The 20,846-nt window shown below is 53.2% G+C and overlaps 7 protein-coding genes across 7 annotated transcripts; 3 read left to right on the top strand and 4 right to left on the bottom strand.

Annotated features, from left to right (window-relative positions):
* Positions 1–1,486: 1,486 nt before the first annotated feature.
* BDW47DRAFT_126741 (cell wall mannoprotein 1 family protein) lies at positions 1,487–2,118 on the top strand (the record flags this gene model as incomplete). The annotated part of the gene is made up of 2 exons (XM_024816598.1): positions 1,487–1,843; positions 1,927–2,118. The coding sequence occupies 2 exons, from the start codon at positions 1,487–1,489 to the stop codon at positions 2,116–2,118; spliced, it is 549 nt and encodes a 182-aa protein (XP_024671074.1).
* A 722-nt stretch (positions 2,119–2,840) lies between these two features.
* On the bottom strand, positions 2,841–5,883 carry BDW47DRAFT_107764 (sulfatase domain protein). Its single transcript, XM_024813075.1, has 2 exons — positions 3,909–5,883; positions 2,841–3,846 (listed from the first exon to the last, which is right to left on the bottom strand). Exons 1-2 carry the CDS (start codon positions 5,777–5,779, stop codon positions 3,240–3,242), a joined length of 2,478 nt encoding a protein of 825 aa, XP_024671073.1. The 5' UTR covers positions 5,780–5,883; the 3' UTR covers positions 2,841–3,239.
* Positions 5,884–7,196: 1,313 nt separating this feature from the next.
* On the bottom strand, positions 7,197–9,123 carry BDW47DRAFT_126739 (flavin-containing monooxygenase; the record flags this gene model as incomplete). Its single annotated transcript, XM_024816597.1, has 4 exons — positions 7,197–7,642; positions 7,750–8,787; positions 8,852–8,974; positions 9,030–9,123. 4 exons carry the CDS (start codon positions 9,121–9,123, stop codon positions 7,197–7,199), a joined length of 1,701 nt encoding a protein of 566 aa, XP_024671072.1.
* Positions 9,124–10,596: 1,473 nt separating this feature from the next.
* On the bottom strand, positions 10,597–12,389 carry BDW47DRAFT_118346 (uncharacterized protein; the record flags this gene model as incomplete). Its single annotated transcript, XM_024815197.1, has 5 exons — positions 10,597–10,809; positions 10,840–11,166; positions 11,231–11,443; positions 11,753–12,231; positions 12,275–12,389. 5 exons carry the CDS (start codon positions 12,387–12,389, stop codon positions 10,597–10,599), a joined length of 1,347 nt encoding a protein of 448 aa, XP_024671071.1.
* A 771-nt stretch (positions 12,390–13,160) lies between these two features.
* On the top strand, positions 13,161–15,786 carry BDW47DRAFT_107760 (aromatic amino acid ammonia-lyase). The gene is made up of 3 exons (XM_024813074.1): positions 13,161–13,595; positions 13,645–13,751; positions 13,800–15,786. The coding sequence occupies exons 1-3, from the start codon at positions 13,462–13,464 to the stop codon at positions 15,641–15,643; spliced, it is 2,085 nt and encodes a 694-aa protein (XP_024671070.1). The 5' UTR covers positions 13,161–13,461; the 3' UTR covers positions 15,644–15,786.
* A 957-nt stretch (positions 15,787–16,743) lies between these two features.
* BDW47DRAFT_118344 (endoplasmic reticulum-resident kdel protein) lies at positions 16,744–18,163 on the top strand (the record flags this gene model as incomplete). Its single annotated transcript, XM_024815196.1, has 2 exons — positions 16,744–17,695; positions 17,742–18,163. The coding sequence occupies 2 exons, from the start codon at positions 16,744–16,746 to the stop codon at positions 18,161–18,163; spliced, it is 1,374 nt and encodes a 457-aa protein (XP_024671069.1).
* A 1,306-nt stretch (positions 18,164–19,469) lies between these two features.
* Positions 19,470–20,844, bottom strand: BDW47DRAFT_126736 (uncharacterized protein; the record flags this gene model as incomplete). Its single annotated transcript, XM_024816596.1, has 2 exons — positions 19,470–19,620; positions 19,667–20,844. The coding sequence occupies 2 exons, from the start codon at positions 20,842–20,844 to the stop codon at positions 19,470–19,472; spliced, it is 1,329 nt and encodes a 442-aa protein (XP_024671068.1).
* Positions 20,845–20,846: the final 2 nt, after the last annotated feature.

The raw sequence follows: 20,846 nt of genomic DNA, 5'->3' as shown, positions 1-20,846 counted from the left end.
GCCTACTCACATTTCTCATTGTTCAACATACATCAGTAGACGTTATATTTGCCCTGGTTATACAGAGAATATATGTGGAATAAAGCAGAATCAGCAGATATGTCGGCGAATTTATGGTGTTCCTATGTATCGAAAAGGTGGATGGTTGACTGTCAACCGTAACAGCTTAGACAGCTGAGCCAGCTGGCCCAGCTAACCCGCCTAGTCGTGGGTGGATAACCACATCCACCTTAACCACCCTAACTGTCTTAACCATAACAGAATACCAAGCATCTTCAACACCCCTTTCCTGGTAACTGTGCTTTTCAATAAAACCCATAAAAGAGTATTACTATGAGATTTATATATATTTGTTCAGGAGCTTTAAGATGTATATCACAAGAGAAATTAGTATTACCTAGACTGTTCACCATTAAGACAGACTTATATACTAAGAATAGTTTGTTAGTTAGTTACAAGGTTTCAATCTAATATTGGAAACTAATTTCTTATTGGTCAAGTGAAAATGATCTCCATAACCCAGTTAACTCCATCTATATACACAATATTTTGGCTCTTTATATTTCTTGTAACTTTTTCACAATCATTTTATATTTTGTTCTACTCTAGTTATATCATCTTGATAATAATTTACAATATAATTATAAATATACACATAACCAGGTGACAGGATGACTAGTTTAGTATTCCGGACGTGATATAGGCTAGATTACTAGAACACACATATACATAATGTGGACTGAGATGATTGACACAACTCACCTGCTCTTAACAAGGACAAGGAGCTGTGTTAATATTACTGGATATAGTAACCTAAGCCGCTCTGCTATAACCCATACCAATTACTATGATCAAGGAGAAAACAAGGACAAAGCTTGACGTGACTGATAGACTTCCAGGGCAAGGCTGACAGGGGAGAAGACTGCCACAGAGCTGGGCCACATTTTAACTGAAGTGTATTACTTGATTGTCTCTGTAATGATGTACCCAGAAGAGCCACAGACTTAGACTCTTAGGTTTTTGACTGGTAGACAAGTGACTGCTTTATTGATAATGAAAAGATCAGGGTTTACTCCCCTTCATAGTATAACTATACATTAACATATATTATATGGGATGTATTCACATCAATCAATAATCGAAAATATACTGTTTGATATTACTATTATAATAGGATTTATGAACACATATTTGATTCCATTATACTCTAATCATCAGTGTATCAGAGAGATACCTGGCATCTAGTCTTGAAGTAGTGAAGCCATAAAATTCACTAAGTTCTATCACTTATATTCTTCTTCACCTCTACAAACACTATGACTGTACAGAGGCCAGATTCAGGGTATAAATAGCCCATCTTCCCACCCTAATCTTGACTTCCTTTCTCCATCCTTCATACTCTCGCATTATCGTTCTCTATTCTACATCTACATCATCCTATCCAAAACGGACTGAATACGAACAACAATCATCAACAACCATCAATATGTTCTTCAAAATTATCCTTACCTACCTCACCGTCACCCTCACCCTCAACCTCATCACCCTCGGCGCAGCTATCGCCCTCCCCAGAAACATCAACACCGTCCTCGACAAGCTCACCGAACTCGGTACCCTCGAAGGCAAAGTCGATCAGGAGCTCCAGTCATGGACCGGCGAGCACAACGCCGCCATGCCCCTCCTCATGGCAATCCAAGCCTGGGGCGACGGCATGCAGGACACTACTGCAGCCGCTGATGAGATCCAGGGCCCATTCCACGAGGCGGACAGCAAGCAAGTCAAGGACATCACCGTGGGCATGGGCGACGCCATGCCCAAGACTTTTGCGCTGTTCATGAACAAGGTATGTTTATTTCTTTCTTCTTCCTTTCTTGTTCATTGAGGGATACGGAGGGATAGGTCTGGGAGTTATACTAACCAAAGTAGAAACAAGTTTTGGAGGAGGCCTATCTCCGCGGCGTGATTTATTTCCACCTGAAAAGTCTTCTGACTAGAACCGAGAGCCTGGCCGACGCCTTGGGAGAGAGAATGGCTGAGAAAGATAGAAAGGTTATGGACGGGGTTGTCGAGGACGTTGTTGATGGGTATGAGAACGTGATTGATGAGTTTGAGTATTGACGGGTTGACTGATTGACGGATTGATTTCACGATTTATGGTTTCATGGTTTATTGTTTGATGATTTGATGAGCTATTTAAGCATTGGGATTGGGACAGGCTGACTTATGGGTTGATTGGATATTCAAATATTCAGATGGAAGATGGAAGGTTGATTGTTTGGATGGATATGTTCCGCAAGTGTTGTTGTAATTTCGATGTTTTATTTCATCACCTACATGATAGGCAGATAGTACTTTCAATCCGATCGATGCAATTTTAACTATCTTGCCATGACTTTAGAGACTTACCTCTGATAAACAATTTAAATACCAGTCATATCAAGCCCGACCAACATAACGCTCGGTATTTTGGTGCAGTGGCTGACATGAACCGTCAAAAAACCCTAAGTATTTAGTACATTGCGAAGACTATGAGTGAAACCTACTAACAGCTAGTTTGTTTCTAGAATGTCTTGTCTAAATAAGATAGTTTTACTAGATCATACCGGTTAACTACCACTAGTGAAGATCTATCATATATATAACTCAAAATCAAGAATTGGCCTATGTATGGGGTAAACACGAGCAGCCTCAGTATATGATTTGAAGTAATGTAGGAAGACATAATACTACTGTGGATTATCTCAAGCAAACAAGACCTTACCCACCCACTTTGTACGTGGATATACATATAATCCGACAGACTAAGGTAGAACCCACATTCTACGTTGTGTTCTCATAACTCAATCAAGGTCAAGATATTTCATATTAGAAGATTACTAAATCTGACCCATGGAACACACTCAGGGGATGGATTGATTCGTCATCCCGTCCACTTCCGTCGAGACGTATTACCGTCTGTGGTGGCAATTCCAATAACCAAAAAGAAAACAAGACGGAAAACAAGAGGCAAAAGGCAAAAAGGCGAAAGAAAAAATGGGTCAAGTGGAAAAAAGGTCTGGTCAGGCAAATAGAATGATGGGGAGCAGATAAAATGGGGGAAAATGGGGCAATAACCAATTAACAACTATGTACTCAGAATACAATAAATCAGCGAGTACATGCAACCCCTAACGCCAAACACCACGTATCTCGTACAATGCAACCAACCCATCCAATTAGATCGTACCAAGTAAAATCTACTAATTCGGATCGTACCCATCTGCCAGCTTGTCGTTCTCCTTGGAGTAGCCGTAGCGGCGCCAGTTCTCGGTCACCCACCACTCAGTGACGTGGGCCGCGTCGCGCAGCCAGTCGACGGCATCCTTGCCGAAGCGTCGCTCCAGCGAGGCGGCCATGTCGACCAGGGCGAAGTGCTTGACGGGGTGCTCCTCGGCGGGATCCTCGCCAACGTGGGTGAAGCGCCATTCGAGGTCGTCGACGAGCGGGATGACCAACCGGTAGTCCGGGTGGGCGGCGGAGCGCACGGCGATGAGCGACCCGCCCGTGTTCATGACGGAGAACTGCCAGTCCTGGATGTGCTCCTTCTCGGGGACGAGGGGCCGGATCATCGACTGGCCCTCGTACTGGCCGCGTAGGTCGCGCGTGGCCTTGGTGCCCTCGGGGCCGAGCGAGCCCGACTCGACCAGCAGGTCGAGAACGGTGGGGACGATCTGGTCGCTGGTGACGGGAGCGTCCACGCGGACGGGGGGGAGCTTGGGGTGGGCCAGCACGATGGGGACGTGGAAGTTGCCAATGTGAGGGTTGTCGTAGGGGGTAACACCGCCGTCGTTGGGCAGGGAGAGGCCGCTGCACGGGTTAGCTTCAATTGCATACAAATTTGAACAAGAAGAGAACGAGGGGAAACATACTGGTCTCCGGCCATGACGATCAAAGTCTCATCGGCCACACCCTTCTCCTGGAGGATCTCCAGAACATCAGCCAACCAGGTATCGACGAAGCCGATGGTGTTGAGGTAGCGGTTGAAGTCGTCGTTGGAGCCCTTCATGAGCTCCTGGAACATGTCGTCCCGAGGCAAACCCCACGGATGGTGGCTGGTGCCGGTCAAATGGGTGAGGAAGAGACGCTCGTGGTTGCGCTCGGCATCGTCGATAGCGTCGCGCACGTACTCGTGCAGTTCCGTGTCGGCGAACCCGTAGTAGTTGACTTCGCGGGTCTTGGGCGGGTAATGCTTCGCCGCCGGATCATTGATGCGCTCCTTGGTGAGCACATCCTGGTAGCCCATGGTCGGGGTCAGCTTGTCCTGGTTGTCGTAGCTGTCGGTGACGGACTGCATCCAAGTGGAGTGCCAGGGCCAGGTGCGGAAATCGTCGGGCTTGCGGGTGGCGTCGGGCAGCTGGCCGAGGGCCCCAAAGACCTGGGCCAGGCACGGCTGGTAGATATGGTACTCATACTCGCGGTTGAAGTCAGCCACGAGCGGGGTGACGCCGCACAGACTGCCGACCACGCTCTTCAAGGTGTAGGTGCCCGTGGTGAAGGCGTTGCTGGCGCTGACGCCACCGTAGTTGCGGCCGCGAGGGTCGGGGGCCTGGCCGTAGCCCGGGTCGACGCCGGTCAGGTAGGAGGCCGTACGGGTGAGATTGCCCAAGCGGTCCTTGACCTCGTCAGGACTCTCGCCGCCCCAGGAACGGCCGATGTGCTTGTCGAGCCAGGAATCCTTGACCAGCGGGAACACGTCGTTGCGGGTACTCTCGAGCTTAAGGAAAAGAATATGCTTGATCTGGACGCTGCCGTTCTTCAGGCTCTCGCGCAGAGGCTCAAGCACCGGTAGCTGCAGGTTCGCAATGTGCAAGGGGTCGCTGGCGGGGGAATAGTGCTGGCGGGTGCCGTTGGAGCGGTCCCACCAGTCACGGAAGCCGGCGGGCTGGCCGGCCGGCAGCCAGGACCAGGCGGGTGGGTTGGCGAGGGAGTTGCCGTCCTCGAGGTAAGGATAGATGCCGGGCAGGCCCTCGGTGTCGACGGGCGAGGGGCGTTCGGTGTGGAGGAAGGGAGTGACGGGGAGGGTGCCGGCCAGGAAGACGAAGGCGGTGTCGGACGGCCGCAGGAAGCGCAAGGCGGTGAGCAGGAACAACCCGCCCCAGGTGACAATCTGCTTCCAGGCAGCAGGCTCGGAGGCGGCGGGGCCGCTGCGGCCATCCCGCCCGGCATAGCGCCGGCTAGGCCCCTCGCCAGAGCCCTGCAGGGGCACATCCTCGCCGTCGTCACTCTTGTCGTCGCGGTAGTCCTCCACGGGGATCTCCTCCTCGTCGCGGACGGGATCCTGCACGGGGCGGTAGCGTTGGCGGCGGGCCCGGACGCGGCCGACGATGGAGCGGTAGGGAGTCCCCAGAATGTGCAGGATGCCACCGACGAAGCGGTGGATGGGGCGGGACAGAACCCAGGCGGCGGCCACCAGGATCGCGGCGGTGATGAGGAAGCCGGCCAAGCCGGTCAGCAGCGTGGCGATGGCGGCGGCATCAGCGTGGAAGGTCCCGACCTGACGCCAGTGGATCTCGGCACCGGTCGTGACGAAGAAGGAGGTGTTGGCCGAGGCCATCGCCGTCATGCCCAGGGAGAAGGGAACGATGACGAGGGCGCAGAGGGCGGCCACCCAGCGGCGGGGGGCGCGGCGGGTGGCCAGGCGCATCAGCAGGATCACGATGACATCCTGGAAGAAAAAGGTGATGCCCCAGAGGGCCATCTTCGGGAGGGGCAGAGAAGTGATGTGGGCGAAGAGATGCATGATCTTGGCCTGCAGCAAAGAGAGCAGACCGAGGGTGAAGAAGACCCTCCGACCGACATCCCAGGCACCGTCCCAGTCCAAGGTGCTGGCGCGCGCCAGCACCTTCTGAAGGAAAGGCATCAACTTCATCCTTCAATGCGGTGGGGGGGGGGGAGGAGAAAAAGGAGGGGAGCGGAGAGAGGATGGAATGGACAGTGGCAGTCAAGTCCGCCACATGGCCTGGAGAAGGAGAAAGAATGAAGGAAGACAAACAATCGAACAAAATAAAAATGTTGTAGAAAAGGACAGAGAATGAAAAAGAGATGGCAGAATAAAAAGAAGAGGGAAGAATAAAAAAGGGGGAAGGGATTAATTTAGTGGAGGAGAAGCGTTAAGGCAAAACAGGTTAGGAGGGGAAAAAAGCCCAACCGTAATCATCCAGACGAGAGAATAGAGAGAGAGAGAGAGAGAGAGAGAGAAAGAGTGGAGGGGGGAGAGAAGACAGAGAGAAGAGAGAGGGAAGAAAAATGATGGGTGATAGGTGGGTGTGATGAGGCGATGAGGTTCGACTGGCAGAGTTGGTAGGCTGAAACATGGTTCTTTTTTTTTTTTTTCTTATTTTCTTTTTTTTTTTGTTTTATTTTTATTTTACGAGTTTTCTCTGGCTTTTCCTGATTGATCCTCTTGTCCTGGTCAATTTCTGGTCTATTCCTGGATGGGTCTAGAGGTCCCAGTGACCCCTGATTGGTGGAGGGGCCCCACCGCCAAGCCTTTGGGGCTGAGGATTGGTTCTGCCTAGGATTCCTCAGTCATTCTCAAGGGATTGATAATTGGATTGATAATGGCCTCACTTGGCCCTCACTTGGCCCTCACTTTTTCTCTACAAACAGTAGGAGGAAGTGAGAGTTATGTCAGAGTTAAGTAATGACAAGGTCAAAATAAGGTCAAATGAAGTAGAAGTCAAGTAAAAAGTCAGAATGAACCCCCCCCGTGACCAGTTGCCCAACAGGGCTGCCCCACTTCCCCCACTTAACTGGTCTGGTTGGGTCGGCCCCTGAAGGGTCACCGTGGCCTTTCAGCTTATCCTTTGCCTATCTCTCTTACTCAGACTCTTGACCTCGGGAAATCCATCTGGAGGTTCCCCTGAACGGACAATGTAACACCCCCCCATATTTTCCGTTACATGCGGGTGTGGCGCTGTGTCACTGAGATCATCACTACTTCTGTCTTGTATGGGGTATAGTAGAGGGTTATCCAGGTTCTGATTAGAATGGAGTACAGTGCCAGGCAGGAACTTCAAGAACCTTTCTGTTCCACCCGATCGCCCAGACGATCACGGAGCACTAGCCATGGCTGTGCTTATAGTGTATGTACTATATAGAGATTGTTGAACGGCCCCTTCTTAGACCCGTTTCTAGTCCAGAGTGTCAGATAACGATCATGCGCGGGAGAAATACCGTGTATACGACCACCATCCCACAACTCCCGCCCCCAACGCCATCGTCCACCACGACACCGGCCTCTCCTCCACCACCCGTCCAATCCGTGTCGGTCGTCTCCCTGCCACTTGATCCGACGCCGTCCCTGCCACCGCGTAGTCCGCCCATCGCACCGTCGCCAACTCCTTCTGATACTGTACCGCCGTCCCGGGCCAGTTGTTCGTGATCCGCCCATCGGCCGTCTTGTACCATGACCGGCACGTCGGATCGGCGAAACTGGTCTCTTGCAGCTGCGTCTGGATCTGCTCGTTGAGCGACCGCACCACCTCCGTCCGGGGCTGGAGGACCAGGGACTGGCCCTGGTCCCTTGCGCGCACCACCCGGTCGATCAGTGCGCTGAGATACCGCGATTGGGCCTCGATCATGAGGATGATGGAGTTGTGGCCTATTTATTAGTATCATCGATAGAAAAGAAAAATAAAAAAATAAAATAAAATAAACGAAAACAAGGGGGAGAAGGGATAGAAGGAGAAGAAGCAGGGGGAAACACACCCAGGTTGGTGTTCGGCCCGTACAACATGCCGAAATTCGGCATCTCCTCCACCGTCACCCCGTAGTACGCCGAGGCGCCCCCCGCCCACACCGAGTTCAGCGGACGACCACCCCGTCCGGTCACCTGCACCGGGTGCAAGAACTCGACCGTGCGAAAGCCCGTCGCGCACACGATTAAATCAACATCCCGCACCGCCCCGTCGGTCGTCTCAATTCCCGTCTCCGTCACGCGCGCCACCTCCCGCGTCTCCAGCGTCACATTCTCCCGCCCCAGCGTCTGGTAGTAGTTGTCCGACACCAGGACCCGCTTACACCCCAGCTGGTAGTCCGGCGTCAACGCCTCCCACAGATCCGGCCGCCCAGGGAGCGCCTGCTTCATACTCCCCAGCGCCCAATCACGCAGGTAGGTTACGGACGCCGACTTTGGATCCGTCACGAGTCCGTGCGACACCTCGCGCATCTGCATCATGACAGCGCGTTTGAGCCAGCGCGCGGGCGGCAGCGCGCCCAACAGCGTCTGTTCCGCGCCCGTAACGCGCCGGTCCATCCGCGGGATCACCCAATTGGGCGTGCGCTGGTAGACGGTCAGGTTGGCGGCGGCGGGGGCGATCTCGGGCGCGATCTGCAGCGCCGACGCCCCGTTGCCGATGATGGCGACGCGTTTGTCGGCCCAGTCGTAGGTCCAGTCCCAACGCGCCGAGTGCATCACTTTCCCTGTGAAGGCGTCCAGCCCCGGGAGGGAGGGCCACTGCGGCAGGTTGAGCTGCCCGACGGCCGAGACGAGGAAGTCAGACGTGAGCTCGTAGGATGACACGAACTGGCCGTCTTTCGCACCCCCAACGGAGACCTGCACGCGCCATGTTTCGGAGTCGTCATCCCAGCGCGCGGCGTCCACGGCCGAGTTGAACCGGATGTATCGGTAGAGACGGTACTTCTGCGCCACGTGGATGAGGTAGTCGAGCAGTTCCTCCTGGCCGGGGTATTCGCGCGACCAGTCGGCTTTTTGCTCGAATGAGAGGGAGTACAGGGCGCTCCATACTATATTATTAAAATCAACCAATTACGTGGATGTATAGTATAAAAGGTGTGGGGGGAGATGTACCGTCGCATGCACACCCGGGATACTTGTTATCGTTCCATGTCCCGCCCACTTGGCTACCCTGTTCGAGGATGACGAATTTACGACAGGGCGTCCGACGGAGGAGGTCAATCGCCATGCACAGACCTATTCTCGTCAGCACTGCCTCTTTCTTTCAGGCGCGATGTAAAGAAGGTAATACCCGAGATGCCCGCCCCAATGATCACGACCGTCGCGCGCGTAAAGTCGGTATTCCCGACATGGTCAGCCGGTTTGTATCCGCCAGGGTTGGTCATGGTAATCAATGCTCGGGGTCAATTACAGTCCGACAGATGGAGAGATGGATAGACAAGCAGAAATAGTACTAAGAATCCTACGGGAACCTCCTGTTTATGACGGGCGGATGATTGGATCGTCCAACCCCGCAGAGCATGGCCTACCTCGGCTACGGATTTGGGATGGATGATCGACGTTGAACCACAGGCTGAGCCGTCTTTCAGGTTTCTTGACCAATCTATCCGCCTTGATGGGCAACGATGGTCAGACTGGGCGAGGTGGAATCAGCTGTTCGTGCGGGGTTGCGGTCCTGGGTGTTGCAATAGTTGAACCCTAGGGGATGAAAGCTTGCAAGTTTACAAAATCTTGCAAATTCACAGGCCTGTGAGGAGCTGAAAAATCCTGCAGAATTTGCATGGAAATACTGGAATGATGCATGCTTCGACCCTTGGGAATTTACAGTGATTCATGCAGTGTCGGGTATTTAAAATGGCACATGCACGGATACGGTCTATCCTGACATCATACTGAAGATATATTTCCGCACATTCTTCTCTATAGACACCCGCAACCAGAACTCTCGGGATGGACTGGTGAAACTATTCGGAGCGATCGAATAATCATTAAGTGAACATGATCTTATTGCGAGTAAAACCAGACTTAAACTTGCGTTAGATATTATAATGCCCGTCAAATCAGCCCAGACAATAGCAGTCTAGACTCGACCATTGATGGAGTTTGCGGCGTCGAGAGCTCTATCAATTAGCGGACCTCGAACATGGGTTAGCAGTAAGCAAACCAGCATAAGTGTTAGTATCTGATCACCATATGCCAGCCATATCCGACATTGATAAAGCTGAGTCCTTCAACGAAAGCCACCAAGCTCGGTTGAGTACCTCCCTCCATTGGCGCAATTTCGCATCTTGCTCTCACGGGATCCCGCAGTTCATACTGCATGTGTCAAGTCTGATATCCCTGGCCGCGAGGCGTTCTGTCGCACCGGACTACTGATCCTTGCTCAAGTTGTTCTCTAGCGCGACTGATATTGGGCGAATCGGGGTTGATACCAGGAGCTGTCGTGTTCCCCGGGGCAGTGGCTTGGCTGACCGTCCTATCGGGCCCTTGCTGTCAATTACAGTGGATAGATGCGGAAGTGACAATATTTTATTACTAACAAGTCTGAAGATGTGGTCGTCGTTCCGTATCAGGCAGCTGTTCTCTGGTATCTGTTTGCAATATCCATACAGAGCATTATATGGGGGCCTATTGAGACATTCACCATGTGCATTGACCGAGTCATCCACTCCTATACGCAACTGTATGAAACGGCATTCTTCTAGATCAGCCCAGGCACTGCATATGAGAAATTCAGGGGAGCCAGTGGGAATTTTAATAATCGATGAAATTGACAGATGAGGTAGAGATGTGGATTTTCTCTTTCCTCTCTTTTTCGTCAGCATCGTTGAATGGAATTTACTACCATCCCTACGCCTTCAATTCAGCTTCTGCACCTCTCGACGCAGGATCTTCCCACTAGCATTCCGAGGAATAGCATCCACGAAGCATACACCCCCTCGCAATCGTTTATAGCCCACCACTTGATCCTGTACAAATCGGACGATCTCGTCTGCCGTTGACAAATCAGCATCGCATCCCGCAGTCACCACCACATACGCCCGCGGTAGCTCCGTCCCAACCACCCCGGACTTTTAGCCCGCCACAGCCACGTCAGCTACAACAGGATGTCTCAGCGAAATCGCTTCTAGCTCCGCCGGTGCCACCTGAAACCCATTGAACTTGATGAGCCCCTTGACGCGGCCCGTGATGTGTAGGCATCCGTCCGCGTCTTCGTATCCCACATCGCCGGTGTTATAGTATCCATCCTCGGTTCGGAACTCGGCGTTTGCGCTGGGGTTATTCAGATAACCCATAGTTACGTTGTGTCCTTTCACCCAGATCTCCGTGTTGTGACTGGGACAATCGTCGATGGGCAAATACTTGACGGTCATGTTGGGGACAAGAGAGCCAACAGAGGGGGCGCAGGTAGTCGCTTCGGACCACGTCTTCTTGACGTTAGACAAGAACGCAAGGAATAAATGGGTAATATCGATTCCCTAGAAGACGTACCTGGATGTGCGTACACGGAGAACACTCACTCAAGCCATACCCCTGGCGAACGCGCAGATTCAACTTCTCACCCAAAGTGCGGATCAGCTCTGGCGCCAGCGGCGCCGCACCGGACAACATCATGCGCAGCGACGAAAGGTCAAACTGAGCCGCACGGGGGTCGGAAACGAGTCCCAAGATAGTAGGGGGGACAACACATGTGTAGGCAATCTTCTGCTCCTAGGTGTCGAGCTGGAAACGCGACATGACAAATGCCGACAAACCGAGGTAGACAGTTTGGTTGAGAAGGAAGATCAGGCCTGTATAGTGTCAGTCTCGCTATGCCCTGATCCATTTCATGATGGTGTGGATTGGATAAATTAGGTTTGCAATCAGACGCACCCTAGATGTGGAAGAAATGAAGCAGCGCCAGAACGCGATCGCCTTCGCCCATGAGTCCCCGATCTCACGCCATGATACCATCGTCTACCGTCGTCACTTGCAGTAGATTGGCGATCATGTTTGTATGAGACAGCATAGCACCTTAGGTAGACCTGTCGTGCCGGAGGAGAACACCACAAACATGAGGTCCTTCGCCGGATGCGCAATGGGCGCCGCATGAGGGGCATCAAGAGTGGTGCCTGAATCTCGCTGGGAAAGCTCTGTGGCCAGCTCATCCAGGATCGGAACATCATTGGGAGAGATTTCCGCCCTGTGTGCTGCTTCATGGGCGACCTCCGCCTGGTCGCTTTGGGCGACTAGGACTCGTGTCCTAACATCTTCCAGTGGATGTATCAGCTCATCGACGCAATACTCGGGATGCAGCGGATAGACAACACTCCCGACCGAGGAAGTCCCCCAGATGACAGCAGGCAGATCAATCAAGTTGGGTGATAAAACCGCCACTACATCACCTGGGGTCCAGGCCCATTCGCGTTGCAGACGGCGCCCGAAAGCGAGCGCGCGACGACGGATCGGACTATAAGTGAGGCCGTAGCCGGTATGAACATTTGTAAATAAGACTGGGCTGTCAGTTTGGTTCGATTGGATAGAGAAGCGGAATGCCTTTTCCAGTGGGATACGGCCGATCGCATGGCTCAAAGAGAAAGCTCCAGAGATCGATGTCAGGGATATCGATATCTGGGAATGGGGATGCTTTGATCCTTGGATCGATAGTCATCATCAAGTATCGCCTGACAAGGAACAGAGATAACACAATCTCACGCACTGTAGTACGAGACAATCACAACAGAATCGCGGCCGGAATTGGACCCTGAGGGTGTCGGTCGATGTGCCATATCGCCAACGGACGGTGTCGCTTGCCTCAAGAAATTCACGTCCAGAGTGTGTCCACTGTATGGTCCACTGCAAGTTAAACCCAACGATATTATGGAAACAGAAATATTTCCGTTTGCGGGAAAAAAAAATATGGATGTCAGAATTACAGGAGTGGTGTTGTTCTTTGATCCGTACCCAGGACGCGTATATGAAGGTTTGGTCTCAATGGCCTCGGATTATATCTGTCGGCGGCCAAGAAACCAACATGTCTATGGATGGAGCAAGAAGGGAGGAATCTGGAGAACGGAAAAGGGCAAAAACGGAAGCATGAGCTCCAGGCAGCTGGATCCATGAACGATGACACATTCGTGTGCAGTCCTTGCCCGCGTGGATTGACGATCAACCATCATCCTCATCGGCTGTTTAGATGCAATATTTTCTACAACCAGCAAATGACAGGCATCGAGGCAGATCAACCAGCCTATGGTTAAGGTTCATACAACACTAGATTGACCAGGAAGACTCAGCTGACCCACAACCCGGTCTTCATGATGGTTGCATCCGAATGTCATTCCAATGTGATCGATCGATCGATCAGATCGGATAAAGCCAGTCCAGAAATCCAATGGAAACAGGAGGACTGATTATCCTTTCGCTATCGACCAATTGGATGCTTCATCTGCTGCTGATGTTGTTCGCGATTATAGTGTCTCGGAATCCCCTGCATTCTTCCAGGGATGATTCTGACGCCCCATTACTAATAGTACGGGCTTGGTCTCACCGAGAGTGATGAACTTATTTGCCTGAACTGGCTCTCTTGGCTATTGGAATAGTGTCAGTCGTAGCTACCTTCTGACAACTTCATCCACCGCAGCGGGTGTCTTCTGTCGTCACTGTCTCTGGCATACCAGTGTCGTGGAACCCTTGTCAGTAAGCTAGACCGTATCTTGGACCACTCTATTCTGCACTGCAGCATGCCTACTACTGCCCCACCTCACCTCGCGACGGCACTGCACACATGGTACCGTCTGCAGGAAATCAAGAAAAACAGGGATATCCAATTGGACGGCAACGGATTGGATATTGCCGCCGTCGTGGCTACTGCCTAGTAAGTTTCCTTATTACTGTGTCTATGACTTCCCACTCTGACCTACTAGCTATGGCTGTACCCCCCGGCTGTCCAATGATCCGAAGGTCGTCCAACGTATCACAGAAAGTGTCGATGTGCTGATGGACCATCTGGACCATGGATATTGCGTTTACGGTATTTCATAGTGGTTTCTTTGTTGCACTCAAGTCTAACGGCCAGTAGGCGTCAATACGGGCTTTGGGGGCAGCGCCGACTCGCGGACAGATCAAGCGACGGCCTTACAGGCTGCTCTACTGCAATTGACACAGGCGGGAGTGTTGGTCGCCGCGGACAAGGAGCCCGAACGCATGGACGACCTCTCCCCTGGACCCCACTCGATGCCCGCTGCCTGGGTGCGTGGTTCCATCGTTACGCGGGTAAACAGCAACGCCCGTGGACACTCGGCCGTGTCTGTTAGCGTGCTCAACGGTCTTCTTCAGCTGCTCCATCATCGAATCACTCCCATCGTTCCGCTACGTGGCTCGGTGTCCGCCTCCGGTGATCTGATACCCCTGTCCTACATTGCCGGTACTGTCGAGGGTAGTCCGGATATCTACGTTCAGGTCGAGGGCCCAGGGGGGCTGCGTATTATGACGGCTAAAGATGCCCTCGCGACGGCGGGGATTGCGCCTCGCACGATGGGCCCTAAGGAGGGCCTGGGTCTGATCAATGGAACCGCCGTCTCGGCCGCCGTGGCCTCGCTCGCCCTCCACGAGACGCACCAGCTTGCCCTTCTAGTCCAGGCACTGTCAGCCATGGGACTCGAGGCTCTCACAGGGACTGCCGAACCTTTCCGCCCCTTCGTCTCGGCCACGCGGCCCCACGACGGCCAGATCGAGTGCGCCGCTAATGTGCTCGCTCTGCTGCAGGGCAGCCAGCTGGCCGTGGGTATCAACAACCGACCGGACCGCACCCGCACCGGCCTTGTCCAGGATCGCTACGCATGGCGCAGCGTACCCCAATGGGTCGGGCCCCAGCTAGAGGACCTGATGCTGGCCCACCGGCAGGTCAGCACGGAGCTGAACTCATCGAGCGACAACCCTCTCATCGACACGACCAACGGGGACATCTACTCTGGCGCCAACTTCCAAGCCACATCAATCACATCCGCGATGGAAAAGACGCGGACGGCCTTGCAAATGCTGGGCAGACTCGTATTTGCGCAGGCAACGGAGCTCGTCGACCCGAACTACAACAACGGGCTCCCGACCAACCTCATCGCAGACGACCCGTGTCTTAGCTTTACCATGAAGGGCGTCGACATCTCCATGGCGGCCTACATGGCGGAGCTGGCTTATGTGTCACACCCGGTGAGCGCACACACTCAAACGGCCGAGATGCGCAACCAAGCCATCAACTCCCTGGCGCTGGTGTCTGCGCGGTATACCATGCATGCCGTCGAGCTGGCATCACTGCTTTGCGCTGCCTATTTATACATTATATGCCAGGCGCTGGACCTGCGCGCGCTGCACCAGCGGTTTTTAGCGATAGTGACGGGAAAGGTCGCGACCGTCACGCGGGAAATCATCATCGACTGCACCGCGACCACCGACGAAGAAGCGTCGTCAGTCTCCGCCGCTGTCTGCGCGACTCTAGCTAGTGCGTGGGCGAGCACGACACGGTGTGACCTATCCGAGCGGTGCGCGCAGACAGCCCAGGCAGCCGTGCCTGTATTATGCACAGCCGGGGCGTGCACCTCAACGCTGCGAGTAGCGGACGTGAACGCGTGGCAGGGGCGGGTAGCGACCACACTCCACGAGACATTCAACAAAGTCAAGGGTGACTTCCTGACGGCTCCACACACGGAATCTCTCCTGGGCGTGGGCGCGCGCGCCTTGTACCGCGCTGTGCGGATTGATCTGGGCGTGCCCTTTCATCAGGGGTTTGTGGAGCATCCGACGGCTGATAGTACTGAGTTAGATGGACGAGCGAAAAGAACGGTTGGATCGAGGGTGTCTGCTATTTATGAGAGTTTGCGGAGAGGTGAGTTGCAAGGGGGTTTCATGGAGGTTTTGGGCAGCCTTTGAGATTGGATGGTTTAGAGGGTAGTGATGTGTTGTTACTAGGAAGTTTGGCTCATTTTTAGTCTCAAGAGAGCCTGGTGTCGATATGGTATCGCTGTCGTGAGATCTATGTGTTTGTCATCTAATGCAATGGTATATATTCATCAGTAAAGATATTTAGAACGGTGTGGCTCTATCTATATCAGATAGATTCCTTCGTCAAGGTTACTATTGATTGACAGGGTTGCTTGGTGCACTCCCATCACATTGATTTGATACCCATTATTCTCTTCGTAAATAAAAACGGGTGCTGTATATACCACGCGTACGTTGTCATATTTTTGTTCTTATTATATCAGTCCGGATTTATATAACTCGAATCTGCATGATACAAGAACTTTAAATTGATACATACCCGACTGACGAAACTTCCACTGCATGTACATATCTCTTGCGTTGCTGACAGTCTGGACGGAACTGGTGCAGATGAATTTCTTGAGCTTACCCTAATATCGATTCCATGGTCTACTGACAAAACATAGCACTCTCACTACAGGTTACATTGCCGCGGATCAATATACAAGTGGGAAACTTCCTGCACCGGATTAAACGCTCTATTTGGTGCAATACCACAGTTAATGCTAGTGGAGTACTAGTGCCAAAGTAGTCTAAGGTGAGAAAACCGGGCGTGAAGCTGTTAGCGCTGTGTGCAGCTGACATGATGCCAAAACGAGTGAGCTGTACAATGTCTAGTGGTGGCAATTATTTAGTTAGTCATGCAGTAGTATTCCACTAATACCAACGAACGGCCCCCAAGATCGTTCGGCAAAATAGGGAGGAAGGATTATCGACTACATGAGACGGTAAGATCCAAGCACAGTTGCATCGCCACTCGTAGCGTCGTCTTCCCGAAGGACTAGGCGATCCTTTCCTTGCCTAGATGCGATCCTCGCCAGTCCTACCTAAAACAAAATGGGTGAGCTATACAAGTGCGACGATCCCAACACAAGGCTAGCCCAGTGGCGGCAAGCACCGAAATGATGACCTGTTCGGTTGGTGCCTGAAGGGCGGGCTGATAATCTTTGACTATCTCATCACTCTATTGCTGATGAGACGGACACAGTATGATGGGATCGCGTCGACGGCTGGTTCTCTGCGTCTGGCTGACGGCCGGCGCGCTGCTTGGCATCGGCACATGGGTCCTCTGGTTCGGGATGAACTCCGACGGGGATAACGTGCCGGCGATCGTGAACCAGTTGATCCCCGCGGGCCACTGCACCTGCAAGTCGGCCACGGTCTTCCACTGTGCCGAGTGCCTACACTGTCCCAGCGACGTGGCCGTGGCGGGCTCAGAGACGCGTCCGTACGACATAGCGCGCGACGCGCAGAATCGCACCCTGAGCGCCGCCCAGTGCCAGCGGTTCTTTCCCGGGCTAGTTGAAGATGTGAGGCGCGCGAAGGAGTACTGGACGAGTCGGGGCGGCGTGACCAGAGAGACGATCGACCAGATCGAGCTGGTGGATGGGATGGCGAGGGCCGCCATCGTGGACGGGCAGCTGTATGTGGGGGCCACGCGGGCCAAAGGCGAGGACCACCGGCGGAAGATCGTCGCGGTGCTGAGTGCGCTGCACCGCGCGCTGGTGTCCAACCCCGAGCAACAGCCGACGGGGGCGACGGAGTTTGTGTTCTCGATTGAGGACCGGCTCGACGACGTCGCCGGTCCCGATCATCCGCTGTGGATCCTGGCGCGCCGGCCCGCTGAGGAGGCCGTCTGGCTCATGCCGGACTTTGGGTACTGGGCGTGGGACAGCGGCAACGTGGACAGCCCGATCGGTCCGTACAGTCGCGTGGTGGAGTCCATCCGGCGGAAAGAGAATGGGACGTCGTGGGGTGACAAGGAGGCGAAGCTCGTCTGGCGGGGTAAGTTGAGCTTTGCGCCCAAGATGCGCCGCGCGCTGCTGGAGGCTGCGCGGGGACAGGCCTGGTCCGCTGTCAAGGAGCTAGATTGGCGGACCAAAGATCACTTCATGTCCATGGAGGACCATTGCCGATATCAGTTCATTGCGCATGTGGAAGGTATGTGCTTCGCTCCGTTGGCCGGTTATGGCACTCACTGCGATAGGGCGGTCCTATTCGGCGTCTTTGAAATACCGTCAAGCCTGCGAGTCAGTGGTCATCGCCCACCAGCTGCAATTTATCCAACATCATCACTACCTCCTCGTGAGCTCGGGTCCTGACCAGAACTATGTCGAGGTGCAACGCGACTTTGCCGATCTCCCAACAAAGATGCAAACATTGCTGGACGACCCCGTGTTTGCCGAGCGGATCGCCCGGAACAGCGCCAGCACGTTCAGGGACCGGTATTTGACCCCGGCGGCGGAGGCGTGCTACTGGCGGGCGCTGGTGCAGGGATGGATGGATGCCTCCCCGGAGCTCGGTGGGGACATCCTGTCGCAGGGCATGAAGGAGAAGGGGGTGCGATATGAATCGTTCTTATTGATGAGTAGCCAGGAGATGTTACATTTTACCAACGACTGGCAATAGTTGGTTTCTTCTGTCTCAGTATGGAGCGAGTGTTTCTTGCAGGTCTTTCTTAATACTGAATCTTGTCATTCGTATACCTCGCGACCTGTGTTACGCCCGATTGAAAGTCACATATGCAGAGCAACTCCGTAGACATTCGCACACCATGTGGCCTGGTGTGAGGTATAGCGAGGTGACTGGCTTGGACGTTGTATAAGCGTCCCTCATTATGGACAAACAAAGCGATAGTGGTAATAATGAACTTCTCGTACAAGCTACTTACGACGAATGGCGTCTCATGTCTCAAGAAATGGCTCAAATATCGTCGGACTGAGCCAGCATCAGCCCCTGTAAGGGGTTTGTCCGAAATCCCTCATCACGAAGAACAGACAAACAATAACGAAGTCGGCAATCGACGAACCGACCCTGGATTGGTTCGCCCAAACGATATAGGTCGACATTACTAGGCCAGCATTCACGCATTGTCATTCGATTAGACTGGATAGATCAATCCCCTATCAGGACTATCATAGACTCGCGTCTCAATCACTTTCCTCTGTAGGATCCTGGCCACCAACTTCACCAGTCTGGGCCTTATCGACACCGACACTGACGTGGACAGGAAGTGATGACAGTTGTAAGAATACTTCAGTGGGCAGTGTCGGAGACGATAGTCCCTTATGATGGTTTTCACTGACATGTAGCCTGTGGTCTGCGGATATGAGTCAATTAAGTTGACCAGATATGAGAATTGTGGGAGTAGAGAAATGAGGGAGGAAAATCCATCCAGTAATCCGGTGACTTTGTCAGGTGACGGATTATGTTGGCAGATTCTCTAGGTATACCACGACAAATATCGAGTTGTCTGTCACGAATCTGCATTGAGTCTATATGTCCATTCTGGAGACCAGGGCACTGTTTGGAAACGGACACTACAAGAAGAGAGCCAGACTATATCATGCTAGAGATCCTGGCTCGATAACAACATGTAATGACAAGAATCTGATCAAGTAAAATGCAAGTTCACAACTCACCAATACAGTTTGTTGGCATGTCACCAGGTGTTCACGTCAGATTATCTCATTATCCTATACGCTGTTGATCATCATGCCAATCGTCGCGTGAGTGGGTAAAACGCACATGTATACAAGGGTCAGTAGAGACGTACCTAATGTGTAGAGCATGGCACCGCAAGGTACTGGCTTGTGGCAGCAAGATATAAGGGTGTTCTCCCCAGACCGGCGGCGGATACTGGTATACTTGCAGATATTCGAAGTGAAACCAGATGACTTCGAAATGCCGACCAGATCAATCGACTTATCCGGCCTCATGCATTGTACTTTTGGCCAGTCCTTGTTTGGAACATGGCGACCACCTTTTGGTCCAGCGGCGTTCGGTTTCGGAGGTATAATTCTTCTAATCGCGGTGCATGCCGGATGATCAACTCCACCAGTGTCCCCGCTCGCTCCATGACGGTACTAAGATAATCAGATTGGGTCCGAAAGCGCGAATGACGCAACTTACGTTTCACCAGAGTAGTCCACGTTGGCTGCGTCAACGACGAAGAGCTTCAAGTTGGGAAACAAGGATGGCGGAATTTCGGACCAAACCTGGAGGTCGTAGGACCCGGGCATCTCGCACTCCACCAATCCCGGACACTTTCCCGCCAAGTCGATCAACGCCGCCACAGACAGGCTACAGTGGACATGGAATTCGAGGTGTTTGAGCTGATTCCAGCTGGCCCACAGCTTGGTGACGTCCTGGTCCGTCAGCGTGTGGGACCAAAGGTCTTCGAGCGAGTGGATCTTGAACGACTCGAGATACCTCAGCCCCCGCAGTGCGAGCAAGTCTTCTGGTGACACATTCACCTCCCTCTCAAACACGACTTCCAGCCACCGGACGTGGACGAGCGACCCGAGCCGTGGCAAAACGCTGTGATCGTTATCGCGGATCAAAAGAGTCAGGCTCCGAATGGATCCGACCGCTCCCGCCAATGGTCCCACGGCTTTCGAATCCACCACCAGGTCGAGCTTCACGACGTCAGGGAATGGGTGGGGTTCCTCCAATGCGGTGGTAAGATCCCCGTGGGTCAACGGCTTGCCGAGTTCCAACGACTTCAGTCCCGGGCGCCGGGCGAGATGGGCTATTAACTGGTCGTCGACGACGTCGGAGACCAGAGCCGGCAAGACAATGTCTGTCACCGAGTTTCGCTTGTCGAAAAATTCCAACAACCGAGCCCCATTCATACCGTCGATCGGGTAATTGATCACAAATCTCTGGAGGCGGTAACAAGACTCCAGACGGGTCAAAATATCCTCCTCTGGTTGGGCACCGTAGAAGGCAAAGTCCTCCAGCGCCGGCTGAATGTACTGGCCTACGCACAGTTCCTGGCGCCCGCGCGGCCGGAACAGGTCAATCGTGACGCGTTTCAATCGGGGAAAATCCAAGGCGCGAAAGTGGGCATGTTTCCGTCCATCGCTGTCGGCCTGGAAATCCAATTCGCGGATATGTCGCGCGTATCTCTGCCTGCAATCTGCCGTGACGGCTGCCAGGGCCGACACTGGGGGCTTCTCCCAGAGAATGCTGATTGCATGTTCGGCCCAGGTCTTATTCACCCGCATGGCAGATCGCAGCGAGACGGCATCATCGTACAGACACTCCACAATCTTGCGGAAAATCTCCGGTGGGAGCTGCGGTGCCATAA

Source organism: Aspergillus candidus (genome assembly GCF_002847045.1).
Source record: "Aspergillus candidus strain CBS 102.13 unplaced genomic scaffold BDW47scaffold_30, whole genome shotgun sequence".
Taxonomy (NCBI): domain Eukaryota; kingdom Fungi; phylum Ascomycota; class Eurotiomycetes; order Eurotiales; family Aspergillaceae; genus Aspergillus; species Aspergillus candidus.
Note: the sequence above shows the minus strand (reverse complement) of the source record. Positions and strands in the feature narration are given on the sequence as shown.

What these genes read in the sequence shown, in the direction of transcription:
- BDW47DRAFT_107764 (XM_024813075.1), bottom strand. Translation starts at nt 5,779, where the DNA reads ATGCATCTCTTCGCCCACATCACTTCTCTGCCCCTCCCGAAGATGGCC. An exon ending in ATCGTCATGGCCGGAGACCA is followed by an intron (nt 3,847 to 3,908) that starts GTATGTTTCCCC and finishes TAACCCGTGCAG; the next exon opens with CGGCCTCTCCCTGCCCAACG.
- BDW47DRAFT_107760 (XM_024813074.1), top strand. Translation starts at nt 13,462, where the DNA reads ATGCCTACTACTGCCCCACCTCACCTCGCGACGGCACTGCACACATGG. An exon ending in GCCGTCGTGGCTACTGCCTA is followed by an intron (nt 13,596 to 13,644) that starts GTAAGTTTCCTT and finishes CTGACCTACTAG; the next exon opens with CTATGGCTGTACCCCCCGGC. An exon ending in CCATGGATATTGCGTTTACG is followed by an intron (nt 13,752 to 13,799) that starts GTATTTCATAGT and finishes AACGGCCAGTAG; the next exon opens with GCGTCAATACGGGCTTTGGG.